The sequence below is a fragment of the Chiloscyllium plagiosum genome, chromosome 26, assembly GCF_004010195.1.
Source record: "Chiloscyllium plagiosum isolate BGI_BamShark_2017 chromosome 26, ASM401019v2, whole genome shotgun sequence".
Classification (NCBI taxonomy): Eukaryota; Metazoa; Chordata; class Chondrichthyes; order Orectolobiformes; family Hemiscylliidae; genus Chiloscyllium; species Chiloscyllium plagiosum.
In genome coordinates, this window is record NC_057735.1 from 52,526,401 (window position 1) to 52,541,473 (window position 15,073).

The 15,073-nt window shown below is 43.1% G+C and overlaps 1 protein-coding gene across 1 annotated transcript in view; it reads right to left on the reverse strand.

The window, feature by feature from the left end:
* The window catches only part of wdr91 (WD repeat domain 91), a 92,635-nt gene that overhangs the window by 44,390 nt on the left and 33,172 nt on the right, over positions 1–15,073 (reverse strand). The window contains exon 11 of the mRNA XM_043716259.1: positions 7,969–8,128. Within this exon, the coding sequence (XP_043572194.1) occupies positions 7,969–8,128 (160 nt within the window). The remainder of the gene's footprint in view (positions 1–7,968; positions 8,129–15,073) is intronic.

Sequence of the window (15,073 nt, forward strand, 5' to 3'; positions counted from 1 at the left end):
CATACACGTCTCTCTCTCTCTGGCAGGACATACACCTCTCTCTCTCTCTGGCAGGACATACACGTTTCTCTCTCTCTGGCAGGACATACACGTCTCTCTCTCTCTGTCAGGACATACACGTCTCTCTCTCTCTGTCAGGACATACACGTCTCTCTCTCTCTGTCAGGACATACACGTCTCTCTCTCTCTCTCTGGACATACACGTCTCTCTCTCTCTCTCTGGACATACACGTCTCTCTCTCTCTCTCTCTGTCAGGACATACACGTCTCTCTCACTCTGTCAGGACATACAGATCTCTCTCTCTGTCAGGATATACAGATTCTCACTGACAGGATATACAGATTCTCTCTTTCTCTCTCTCAGGATATACAAATTCTCTCTCTCTCAGGATATACATATTCTTTCTCTCTCTGTCAGGATATACAGATTCTCTCCCACTCCTTCTCTCAGGATATACAGATTGATCTCTCTCTCTGTCAGGATATACAGATTGACCTCTCTCTGTCAGGATATACAGATCTCTCTCTCAGTCAAGATATACAGATCTCTCTCTCGGTCAAGATATACAGATCTCTCTCTCTCTCACACACATACTATCAGGACATACAGATCGCTCTCTCTCTCACAATGTCAGGATATAAGATCACTCTCTCACTCTCTGTCAGGATATACAGATCCCTCTCTCGCTCTCTGTCAGGATATACAGATCCCTCTCTCGCTCTCTGACAGGATATACAGATCCCTCTCTCGCTCTCTGTCAGGATATACAGATCCCTGTCTCGCTCTCTGTCAGGATATACAGATCCCTCTCTCGCTCTCTGTCAGGATATACAGGTCTGTCTCTCTCAGTCAGGATATACAGATCTCTCTCTCTCTGTCAGGATATACAGATCTCTCTCTCGCTCTCTGTCAGGATATACAGGTCTCTCTCTCTCGGTCAGGATATACAGATTCTCCCTCTCTCTCTCACTGTCAGGTTATCCAGATATATCTCTCTCTCTGTCAGGATATACAGATCTCTCTCGCTGTCAGGATATACAGATCTCTCTCGCTGCCAGGATATACAAATATCTCTCGCTGTCAGGATACACAAATCTCTCTCTCTCTGTCAGGATATTCAGATCTCCCTCTCTCTCACATAGTCAGGATATACAGATCTCTCCCTCCCTCTCTGTCAGGATATACAGATCTCTCTCTCTTTATCAGGATATACAGATCCCTGTCAGGATATACAGATCTCTCTCTCTTTCTCTCTCTGTCAGGATATACAGATCTCTCTCTCTCTCTATCAGGATATACAGATCCCTGTCAGGATATACAGATCTCTCTCTCTTTCTCTCTCTGTCAGGATATGCAGATCTCTGTCAGATTCTCTCTGTCAGGATATACAGATTCTCTCTGTCAGGATATACAGATTCTCTCTGTCTCTCAGGATATACAGATTCTCTCCCACTCCTTCTGTCAGGATATACAGATTGATCTCGCTCTCTGACAGGATATACAGATCTCTGTCTCTCTCTCTCTCTCTCTCTCTGTCAGGATATACAAATCTCTCTCTCTGTCAGGATACACAGATCTCTCTCTCTCTGCCAGGAATACAGGTCTCTCTCTCTCTCTCTCTCTGTCAGGACATACACGTCTCTCTCTCTCTCTGTCAGGACATACACGTCTCTGTCGGGACATACATATCTCTCACTCTGTCAGGACATACAGATCTCTCACTCTCTCTCTCTGTCAGAATATACAGATCTCTCTCTCTCTCTGTCAGGATATGCAGATCCCTCTCTCTGTCTGTCAGGATATACAGATCTCTGTCTCTCTCTCTCTCTCTCACACTGTCAGGATACACAGATTCTCTCTGTCAGGATACACAGATTCTCTCTCTGTCAGGATATACACATTCTCTCCCTCTCTCTCTCTGTCAGGACATACAGGTCTCTCTCTCTCTGTCAGGACATACACGTCTCTCTCTCTGTCTGTCAGGACATACACGTCTCTCTCTCTGTCTGTCTGTCTGTCAGGACATACACGTCTCTCTCTCTCTTTCAGGACATGCACGTCTCTCTCTCTCTCTCTGTCAGGACATGCACGTCTCTCTCTCTCTGTCAGGACATGCACGTCTCTCTCTCTCTGTCAGGACATACACGTCTATCTCTGTCAGGACATACACGTCTCTCTCTGTCTGTCAGGACATACACGTCTCTCTCTCTCTGTCAGGATATACAGATTCTCACTGACAGGATATACAAATTCTCTCTCTCTCTCTCAGGATATACATATTCTCTCTCTCTCTCTCTGTCAGGATTTACAGATTCTCTCTCTCTCTCAGGATATACATATTCTTTCTCTCTCTGTCAGGATATACAGATTCTCTCCCACTCCCTCTGTCAAGATATACAGATTCTCTCCCACTCCTTCTGTCAGGATATACAGATTCTCTCCCACTCCTTCTGTCAGGATATACAGATTCTCTCTCTCTCGGTCAAGATATACAGATCTCTCTCTCTCGGTCAAGATATACAGATCTCTCTCTCTCGGTCAAGATATACAGATCGATATCTCTCGGTCAAGATATACAGATCTCTCTCTCGGTCAAGATATACAGATCGATATCTCTCGGTCAAGATATACAGATCTCTCTCTCGGTCAAGATATACAGATCTCTCTCTCGGTCAAGATATACAGATCTCTCTCTCGGTCAAGATATACAGATCTCTCTCTCTCGGTCAAGATATACAGATCTCTCTCTCTCGGTCAAGATATACAGATCTCTCTCTCTCGGTCAAGATATACAGATCTCTCTCTCTCGGTCAAGATATACAGATCTCTCTCTCTCGGTCAAGATATACAGATCTCTCTCTCTCGGTCAAGATATACAGATCTCTCTCTCTCGGTCAAGATATACAGATCTCTCTCTCTCGGTCAAGATATACAGATCTCTCTCTCTCGGTCAAGATATACAGATCTCTCTCTCTCGGTCAAGATATACAGATCTCTCTCTCTCGGTCAAGATATACAGATCTCTCTCTCTCGGTCAAGATATACAGATCTCTCTCTCTCGGTCAAGATATACAGATCTCTCTCTCTCGGTCAAGATATACAGATCTCTCTCTCTCGGTCAAGATATACAGATCTCTCTCTCTCGGTCAAGATATACAGATCTCTCTCTCTCGGTCAAGATATACAGATCGATATCTCTCGGTCAAGATATACAGATCTCTCTCTCTCTCTTACACACACACAGTCAGCATATACAGATCTCTCTGTCTCTCACATTGTCATAAAGCATAGAACAATACAGAGCAGAACAGGCTCTTCGGCCATCGATGTTGTGCCAACCTGTGAACTCATCTAAGCACATCACCCAACACTATCCCATCATCATCTATACACTTATCCAAGACCTGTTTAAATCTCCCTAATGTGGCTGAGTTAACTACATTGGCAGGCAGGGCATTCCACACCCTTACCACTCTCTGCATAAAGAACCTGACTCTAACGTCTGTCTCAAGTCTATCAGCCCTCAATTTGCAGCAATGCCCCCTCATACAAGCAGATGTCTTCATTCTGGGAAAAAGACTCTCACAGGCTACCCTATCTAATCCTCTCATCATCTTGTATGCCTCTATCAAATCCCTTCTTAACCTTCTTCTCTTCAATGAGAACAGATCCAAGTCAGTCAGCCTTTCCTCATAAGACCTTCGCTCTAGACCAGGCAACATCCTGGTAAATTTCCTCTGCACCTTTTCCAATGCTTCCACATCCTTCCTGTAAGGGGTGACCAGAACTGTACACAATATTCCAAGTGTGGCCACAGTAGCAGCATGATATCATGGCTCCGGAACTTAATCCCTCTACCAATGAAACCTAACACACTGTATGCTTTCTTAACAGCACTATCCACCTGGGTGGCAACTTTCAGGGATCTATGTACATGGACTCCAAGATCCCTCTGCACATCCACACTACCAAGAATCTTTTCATTGACCCAGTACTCTGCCTTCCTGTTATTCTTCCCAAAGTGAATCACCTCACATTTAGTTGCATTGAGCTCCATTTGCCACCTCTCAGCCCAATTCTGCAGTTTATCCAAGTTCCCCTGCAACATTCTTGCACACTGTCCACTAGTCCACCAACTTTAGTGTCATTGGCAAGCTTACTAACCCATCTATGCCTGCGTCTAAGTCATTCATAAAAATGACAAACAGCAGTGGTCCCAAAACAGATCCTTGTGGCACACCATTAGTAACTGGACTCCAGGCTGAATATTTTCCATTCACCATCACTCTGCCTTCTTACAGAAAGCCAGTTCCTCATCCAAACTATTTAATCACCCTCAATCCCATGCCTCTACATTTTCTCCAACAGCCTACCAACCATATGGAACCTTATCAAAGGTTTTACTGAAGTTCCATGTATACCACGTCAACTGCCCTACCCTCATCCATATGCATGATCACCTTCTCAAAAAACTCAATGAGGTTTGAGAGATATGACCTGCCCTTAACAAAACCATGTTGACTATCTGCAATCAAATTGTGCTTGCTAGATGATTATAAATCTTATCTCTTATAATCCTTGCCAAAACTTTTCCTACAACAGATGTAAGGCTCACTTGTCTATAATTACCTAGGTCATCTCTACTGCCCTTCTTGAACAAGGGCACAACATTTTCAATCCTCCAGTGCTCTGGTACTAAACCTGTAGACAATGACGACTCAAAGATCAAGGCCAAAGGTTCCAACAGCTCCTCCCCTGCATCCCAGAGAATCTTCGGATAAATCCCATTCAGACCCAGAGGACTTGTCTACTTTCACTCCTCGAGTTGATAACACCTCTTCCTTACTAATCTCAATCCTTTCTAGTCTAATATTAGATTAGATTAGATTACTTACAGATTAGATTAGATTAGATTACTTACAGTGTGGAAACAGGCCCTTCGGCCCAACAAGTCCACACCGCCCCGCCGAAGCACAACCCACCCATACCCCCACATTTACCCCTTACCTAACACTACGGGCAATTTAGCATGGCCAATTCACCTGATCTGCACATCTTTGGACTGTGGGAGGAAACCGGAGCACCCGGAGGAAACCCACGCAGACACGGGGAGAACGTGCAAACTCCACACAGTCAGTCGCCTGAGGCGGGAATTGAACCCGGGTCTCTGGCGCTGTGAGGCAGCAGTGCTAACCACTGTGCCACCGTGCCGCCCACATGTGCCACCATGCCGCCTACACATCTCGTATCTCGTTCTCTCCTCTATAATATTCTCCTTTTCCTGAGTGAAAACAGATGAGAAATGTTCATTTAGCACCTCCACAGAGTCCACACACAATTTTGCTTCTGTCTTTTACTGGCCCTATTCCTACCCTAATAATCCTTTTATTCCTCACATACCTATAGAAAGCTTTAGGGTTCTCCTTTATTCTACCTGCTAAAGACTGCTCGTGTCCTCTCCTTGCTCTTCTTAACTCTCTCTTTAAATCCTTCCTAGTTAATCTGTAACTCTCCATCGCCTCATCTGAACCACTTCGTCTCAACGTCACATGAACATCCTTCTGCTTAACAAGAGATGTAATTTCTTTAGTAAACCACGGTTCCCTTACCTTATCACTTCCTCCCTGCCTGACAGGGACATACCTATCAAAGTCACGCAATATCTGTTCCTTAAACCAGCTCCACATTTCGACTGTCCTCATCCCCTGCATTTTGCTACCCCATTCTATGCATCCTAAGTCTCGCCTAATCGCATTATAATTGCCATCCCCCCAACTATAAATCTTGCCCTGTGGCATGTGCCTATCCCTTTCCATCACTAAACTAAACGTAACCGAATTATGGTCACTCTGGCTGAGGTGCTCACCTACCACTAAATCAAACACCTGGCCTGGTTCATTACCAAGCACTAGATCCAGTGTGGCCACTTTCTCTCATATGCTGTCATGACGTGTAGTTCTCTCTCTCACTCTCACACACATGCTATCAGGATATACAGATGTTTCACTCTCTCACACATGCTGTGACGATATACAGGTCTCACTCTCACATTCACACGCTATCAGGATATATAGATCTCCCTCTCCCTCCCTCTCTCACACACACTATTAGGAGACATGATCTTCCTCAGACACAGAGAGTCACGATATTCAGAATTCTCTCTCTCACACACATGCTGAGAGGATATACGGTTCGCTCTGTCTCACTCTCTCTGTCATACACACACAGAGTCAGGAAATACACGTCTCTCTCACTCACTCACACACTTCAGGTTATACAGATCACTTTCTCTCATATGCTGTCAGAGTGTACAGATGCTTCCCTCTCACACACATGGGATCAAGATATATAGATCTCTCTCTCTCACACACATACAAAGTCTGTCAGGATATATAGACCTCTTGCACGTACTGTCAGCTTATACAAGTCTCTTGCGCTTTCTCTGTCTCACTCACACACACACACACACACACACTCTATCAGAATATACAGATGTCAGACTCTCATATGCATTCAGAGTTTACAGATTTCTCTCTCTCACACACACACATACACAATCTCTCTCACATACATGTCAGGATATATAATCTCTCTCACACATGTGCTGTCAGAATGTACACGTATCTCTCACTCACACATGCTGTCATAACATACAGATCTCTCTCTCTCATGCTGTCAGGATATCCAGATCTCTCTCACTCTTTCTCTTTCACACACACACACTTTCAGGATATATAGATCTCTCTCTCGCACACACACGCTGTCAGGACATATAGATCTAGCTCTCTCTCTCTCTCTCTCTCTCTCACACACACATATGCTGTGTCAGCATATATAGATCTTTCTTTCTCTCACACACACAGGCTGTCAGGATACAGAGATCTCTATCTCTTTCTCACACACACACACACACACACACACACACACACACCCAGGATATACAGATCGCTCTCGCGCACACACAGGCTGTCAGGAGATACAGATCTTCCTTTTTCATTCATATACGTTATCAAGATTTTCAAATGTCTCTCTCTCTCTCTGTCTTACATGCACGCTGTCAGGACAAACAGATCTGTCTCCCTTTCTCTCACACGCTGCCAGGATATAGAGATCTCCCTCACAAATACGCTGCTGGGATACACAGACCACTCTCACCCTCACACGCTGTCAGGATACACAAATCACTCTCCCTCACATGCTGTCAGGATACACAGATCACTCTCCCTCAAATGCTGTCAGGATACACAGATCACTCTCTCTCACACACACTGTCAGGATACACAGATCAGTCTGCCTCACAAACACGTTGTCAGGATACACAGGTCACTCTCTCTTGCACACGTTGTCACAACATGCAGATCTCTCTCACTCGCTGTCAGATTAGATTAGATTCCCTACAGTGGAAACAGGCCCTTCGGCTCAACAATTTCATACTGAACCGCCAAAGAGTAGCCCACCCAGATCCGTTCCCCTACCCCATATTTACGCCTGACTAATGCACCTAGAACGATGGGCAATTTAGCATGGCCAATTCACCTGACTTGCACATCTTTTGGATTCTGGGAGGAAACTGGAGCACCCGGAGGAAACCCACGCAGACACTGGGAGAATGTGCAAACTCCACACAGACAGTCACCCAAGGTGGGAATCAAACCTGGGTCCCTGGCGCTGTGAGGCAGCAGTGCTAACCATTGAGCCACTGTGCCATCCTGTCAGGATACATCAATCTCTCTTTCTCACATGCTGTCAGGATAAACAGATCTCTCTCTTTCTCTCTCTCTCTCACACACACACACACAGCACAGAATTGCGATGTATTAATCTCTCTTACTATCAAATATTTATGTATATCCATGAGGATATATATTGATCAGAATTTACCTTTACATGTCTGTAAATACTTCAGGCCAGCAGCATAACCCAGCCCATCACCATTTCTCCAAAGTGGGCAGTGCCTGGTACTTTACCTGCTGCTTCATTGTTTTGGTGTCCCATAAGAGGAGATCACCTGGAACCAGGTTAGCTCCCTTATCTCCTGTTTCAACCACTGTCCCCAATTTGGTGCTCGGAGCAGCTGAGGAGGAAACAAATGATGCACCACTCGGACTACAAGATAGAGACAAGATTCTGTTGGATACAAAGAAAGGCAGCAAGTTAAGAAATATCCCAGAGAATCCTGACCCAAACATACAACTTAAGAAACAATGTATCCTTTACGGATAGTATTCACTTTTCCTTTTCTACATTCTTTGCTGGGATGTGGTCAGATCAGCATTTGTTGCATTTCAACTGAATGACTTGCTAAGCCATCTTAAGGAGCAGTTAAGAATCAACTATATTTCTGTGGATCTGGAATTACACAAGGCAAACCAGCTTTACTTCCCTGAAGGACATTAGTGAACCAGACCAATTTTTATAATCAATCATGGTTGTTGTCATTACTAAACTTAGTTTTTAATTTCAGATTTATTGTGGGATTTCAAATTTATCAACTAGAATTTTAGCCTATATTCCCAAAAGCATTAACTCAGGACGCTGGCTTACTCAGCCAGCGCCATTAGCAATAATGATACATCGGGAAATCTTTCCGATTACTTCAAATCTCTGCCCCTCGCCACTGACTTCTCTGATAAGGGAAATAGACCGTTCCCATCAATCTGATCGCAGCCCCTTACAACTTTCAACTTTTCAAACAAATTTCCCATTAGCCAGTCCTACCTCAAGACAAATAATGGCAGCTCATCCAATCTTTTCTATTATTTACACGTTTCCAGTCCTGGCAACATCCTTGTAAATGTCCTCATTCCTGTAGTTACATCCTTTTTGTAACGATGTGACCAGATTGCACAGATATTCAAGTTGTGGCCTAATGAATTATTCAGTCCCAGCTCTTATATTCAGTTCCATGGCTACTAAAGGAGCCCTTCTGCCACTTTAATCATCATATTGACCTATTCTGCTACCTCCAGGGTATCTGTTGACATTCACTGCAAAGTCCTCACTTCCACTGCACACTCTCAGTATCCTCCAATTTAAAATGCATTCCCTTGCATCACCTCATGTTTCTCGAGGCGAAATTCAGTTCTTTCAGTTTTCTGCGTACCTGACCAGTTCACTAAAATAGCTTTTCGCAATCTACACCAATCCGCCTTACTATCAACCATCTTGCCCATTTTTGTGTCATAAGCAAACTCTTTGATGACGTGCCTTACATTTGCACCAAAATTATTGAGATAGAACACAAAAACAAGGACCAGGTTCTGAGCCCTGTGGAAGTCCAATGTAAACAGCCTTTCAGTCAGAAAAATACCCATCATCCATTGTTCCTTATTTCCTGCCACTGAGCCAATATTGTATCCAGCTTGTCACGTAGACTCAAAATATTAGCTTGCTGTCTCTCCATGGATGCTGTCTAACCCGAAGATCTCCAGCATTCTGCAGTAATATGGTCCAACATTGTATCCAGCCTACTGCATCCCACTGGATCCCATGGATACATTTTAAAAACAGTCTGCCACGTGGAACTTTGATGAAACTTTACGAAGATACATATAGACATCATCAATTTTCTACTATTTCATCAAAAAAAATTCAATCAAATTAGTCAGACAACTTTATCCCATAACAAATCTATACTGGACCTCCTTAATCCGTGTATTTAAAACTGACAGTTATTCTGTTTCACGGAATTGGCACCAATAATTTGTCCATTGCTGAGGTTAGACTGATTGCCTGCCAATGAATAATTTTGTTTAGCCCTCGAGCCCTCTTTGAACAAAGGTACATTAACAGTCCTCAACTCCATTGACGTTGTACCTGTATCAGCAACAACTGGAAAATGATGGCCAGACATTCCACTACTTCCTCCCTTGCTTCTTTTAATAGTCTGGAGTACATTTCACCAAGCGAGGTGATTTATCTATTTTCAAGGTTGCTAAATACACTAATACTTCCTCTCTACATTTATTGCATCCTTAACTACAATATCCATATCATCCTCTCTTCTGTGAAGAGGAATGCAAATTATTTATTAAGGAGCGTACCCACATCATCTGGCTCTAAATAAGTGACTTGTTTTTGGTCTTTAATGGGCCCCACTCATTTCTTAGTTATTCTCTTACTCTGAACATCTTTGTGTTATCTTTGCTTTTACTTGCCAATGTTCTTCCATGCCTTTTTTAAAAATTTCCCTTTTCGATTTCACCCCTGCAGTTTCTATACTCCTTTCAGTTTTCTCAATCATTAGCTTGCCTCTTTTGCCTAATTTAACTTTCATTCTCCTTCACACTCAGAATACTAGATTTGACCTTTCTACCTTTTCTCTTCATGTTAACTCCAAATTTTTTGATTCTCCCTTCAAGTGCTTCCCATTGCTCTGACACAGACTTAGCTTCCACTAGCATTTTTACTAAATCACTCATCAACTTAATTAATTGGCTTTGCCTTAATTTTGAACTTTTACTGGTTTAATCTGTGCACTTTGCTATGATTATAATTATTTCAGTAAGGCGTTTGATAAAGTTTCCCATGGTAGGCTACTGCACAAAATACAGAGGCATGAAATTGAGGGTGATTTAGTGGTTTGGATCAGAAGTTGGCGAGCTGAAAGAAGACAATGGTGGTTGATGGGAAATGTTCATCCAAGAGTTCATTTACTAGTAGCGTACAGCTAAGGATCCGTTTTGGGTCCACTGCTGTTTGTCATTTTTATAAGTGATCTAGATAAGGGTGTAGAAGGATGCATTACTAAATTTGTGGATGACACTAAGGTCGGTGGAGTTGTGGATAGTGCTAAAGGATGTTGCAGGTTACAGAGGGACATAGATAAGCTGCAGAGCTGAACTGAGGGGTGTTGGAAGGAGCAATGGGAATAAATAGTACAGGGTTAATGGCAAAATTCTTGGCAGTGTGGGTGAGCAGAGAGATCTCGGTGTACATAGATCCCTGAAAGTTGCCACCCAGGTTGATAGTCGAGAGTGTAGTGCTGGAAAAGTATAGCAGATCAGGCAGCATCCGAGGAACAGGAAAATTGACGTTTCAGGCATAAGCCCTTCATCAGGATCCTGCTGTGCTTTTCCAACACTACACGCTCGACTTTGATCTCCAGCATCTACAGTCCTCACTTTCACCCAGATTTTTAAGACGACGCATGATGTGTTAGTTTTTATTGGTAGAGGGATTGAGTTTCGGAGCCATGAGGTCACGCTGCAGCTGTACAAAACTCTGGTGTGGCTGCACTTGGAATACTGCATACAGTTCTGGTCACTGCATTATAGGAAGGATGTGGAAGCTCTGGAAAGGGTTCAGAGGAGGTTTGCTAGGATGTTGTCTGGGATGAAGGGAAGGTCTTTGAGGAAAGGCTGAGGGAACTGAGGCTGTTTTCATTACAGAGGTGACTTAATTGAGACATACAAAATGATCAGAGGATTAGATAGGGTGGACAGTGAGAGCCTTTTTCCTCAGATGGTGATAGCTAGCATAAGAGGACATAGATTTAAATTGAGGGGTAATAGATATAGGACAGATGTCAGAGGTAGTTTCTTTACTCAGAGTAGTAGGGGCGTGGAATGCAATGCCTGCAACAGTAGTAGACTTGCCAAGCTTAAGGGCATTTAAATGGTCATTGGATAAAAATATGGATGAAAATGGAATAGAGTTGGTTTTACAGGTTGGCGCAACATCGAGGGCCGAAGGGCCTGTACTGCACTGTAATGTTGTTCTATGTGAAAAATAACTGAATTACAATCACTGCAACCTATTTTTTTTAAGAAAGAAAGAGGCCACTTGGCCCATTCTGTCCACAGTGACCCTCCAAAGGGCATCCAGATCCTCCCACCTCCCCACACCCCCACACCCTATCCCTGCAACCTTGCATTTCCTATGGTCAATCCACCTAACCTACACATGTTTGGACTGTAGGAGGAAACCAATGCAGACATAGGGAGAATGTGCAAATTCCACATAGACAGTTGCCCAAGGGTGAAATCAAACCCAGTTACCTGGTGCTGTAAGACAGCAGTGCTAATTACTGAGCCACCATGCTTCCCCAAAAGCTGTGCCATGTTCTTCCACCTTCATTTTCTAAAATGAAGCTCAGAGCTCTGCCTTCTCTTGTTGGTCTTGCTACATTTTGGCCAAAAAGATTGTCCTAAATGTACCTTGAGAAATCTTCTCCCTCAATTCCTTTCACACTAGAACAACCATTAAAATCCACTCTTTTTTTTTGTATCTCAGAGACTTACCTACATGTTTGCTTGAAAGTAATGTGATATAATATCACAAACAATTTGAGGGCAAGAAACTTGGATGCAAAGTTCATGTTATAAATAAAGGAAATGAAGATACAATTGGCTAAAAATGAATTGAGAAAGAACAGTAAAAGATAAAACAGTTGACAAGCAGATAAACATTTTAGGGAATATTTCATAATTATCAATAAAACAATTAATTGAGAAAAATACTAAGGGGGTGAATTGTCAGGGCTGAATAAACCAGGGAGAAAAGATAGAAATGAAAATAGAGAAAGAAAAAATGTCGTGAAGGTGACATGTAGGCCAGAAGATTTGAGATAATTGAAAAAACATGCAAAAAAAAATGACTAAAAAATAACAGGAAAAAATAAATTGTGAGCAGCAGACAGCAAGAGCTTCCACAGTGTGCAGAGAAGAGAGTAGCTGAAGTTTGCCAAGTAGCTGAAGAGGACAAGAATGCAAAATTAATAATAGGAAATATGGATGTAGGTTTGCTCGCTGAGCTGGAAGGTTCATGTTCAGACATTTCGTCACTATACTAGGTAACATCTTCACTGAGCCTCTGGATGAAGCATGGCTGATGATTCCTACTTTCTATTTATATATTTGGGTTGGTGATGTCATTTCCTGTTTTGTTTTCTCTCAGGGGGTAGTAAATCAGGTCCAAGTCAATACGTTTGTTGATAGAGTTCTGGTTGGAATGCCATGCTTCTAGGAATTCTCGTGCGTGTCTCTGTTTGATTTGTCCAAGGATGAATGTGTTGTCCCAGCCGAAGTGGTGTCCTTCTTTATCTGTATGTAAGGATATTAGTGAGAAAGGGTTTCTGCGGCTAGTTGATGTTCATGTATCCTGGTGGCTAACTTTCTGCTCGTTTGTCCAATATAGTGTTTGTTTCAGTCCTTGAACAGTATTTTGTAAATGACATTGGTTTTGCTCGTTGTCTGTATAGGGTATTTCAAGTTCATTAGCTTACTAGTTTAAATCCTCCTGAGCAGCTTGAGCAAATCTCCCTGCCAGTATATTAGTCCCCTTCCACTGAGTAGTCTGGCAGTCATTTCTGAGATGTCTTTGATGTAGGGGAGAGTGGCAAGGGTTTCTGGACGCGTTTTGTCTGCTTGATTGGGTTTGTTGCTGAGAAATCTGCGGACTGTGTTCATTGTGTACCCGTTCTTTTTGAATACACCGTATAGGTCATTTTCAAATCAAGCATACTAAAACAGCAGTTAATGAACTTGAAAAACCCGATTCGGACAACAGGCAAAACTAATGTCATTTACAAAATACCATGCAAGGACTGAAACAAACACTATATTGGACAAACGGGCAGAAAATTAGTCACCAGGATACATCAACATCAACTAGCCACAAAAGGACATTACCCTCTCTCACTAATATCTTTACATACAGATAAGGAAGGACACCACTTCGACTGGGACAACACACCCAACCTCTGACAAGCCAAACAGAGATATTGGGACCAGGTCCGGGATTGGTGGAGCCAGTACAAGTCGGATGGGTTCGTAGAATCATAGAATCCCTACAGTGTGGAAATAGGCTCTTCAGCCCAACAAGTCAACACTGACCCTCTGAACCACTGACCCACCCAGACCCACTGCCTTACCATATTACTCAACATTCACCCCCTAACCTACACATCCCTGACCATGTTGGGCAATTCAGAATGACTAATTCACCTAACCTGCACATCTTTGGAGTGGGAGGAAACTGGAGCACCGAGAGGTGACCCATCCAGACGTAGGGAGAATGTGCAAACTCCACAGACAGTCGGAATCAAACCCGGGTCCCTAGCGCTGTGCGATAGCAGTGCTAATAACTAGCCACCATGCTGCCAGGTTGCACCAGGGCAGAAAATTAAGTGCAATTAGGGAAGTTTTAAAATAAAAATAGCACGGGAATTGGGTCCTATATAAAGTGACACAAGAGGGAAACAAGTCAAGCAAGGCCTCAGGCCAAAGTAATCTAAAGGGATGGAAGAATTGGCCTCAATATGCAGAGCACTCACAATAAAGTAGATCAATTAGTTGCACAAAGAAAGATAAAATGCTGGGATAAAGTTGGGATTACAAAATGTGGCGGCAGGTGGCCAAGGGTATTCAGTTTTTAAGAATGACAGACTAAAAGGAAAAGGAGGAGATGGCATTGTTGGCAAAAAAAGGAAAAAAGCATTTTTGGGAGGAAGTATACAAGCTCCGGTGAAGTTGAATTTACACCATGAATTTAGACCATGAGAACCTTTTTCCACGTATGGAGTCAGCTATTACGAGGGGGCATAGCTTTAAATGAAGGAGTGGTAGGTACAGGACAGATGTTAGGGGTAGATTCTTTACTCAGCGAGTCGAGAGTTTATGGAATGCCCTGCCAGTAGCAGTGGTGGACTCTCCCTCTTTATGGGCATTTAAACAGGCATTGGATAGGCATATGGAGGATAGTGGGCTAGTGTAGGTTAGGTGGGTTTGTACTGCGCTGTATTTTTCTATATTCTATGTTCTATGGATTGAGCTTAGAAACACCAAGTAGTAGAAAATTGTAGTGGTAATGTGGCAAGCAGGAAATTAGAGATTGAAGCAATAAAGTTACAGCTATAATCTTGCGTGACTTGAATCTGCATTTGAATTGGGCAAACCAAATCAGGAATAATAGAGTCATAGAGATGTACAACATGGAAACAGACTATTCAGTTCAACCCGTCCATGCCGACCAGATATCCCGACCCAATCTAGTCCTATCTGCCAACACCCAACCCATACCCCTCCAAACCTTTCCTATTCATATACCCATCCAAATGTCTCTTAAATGTTG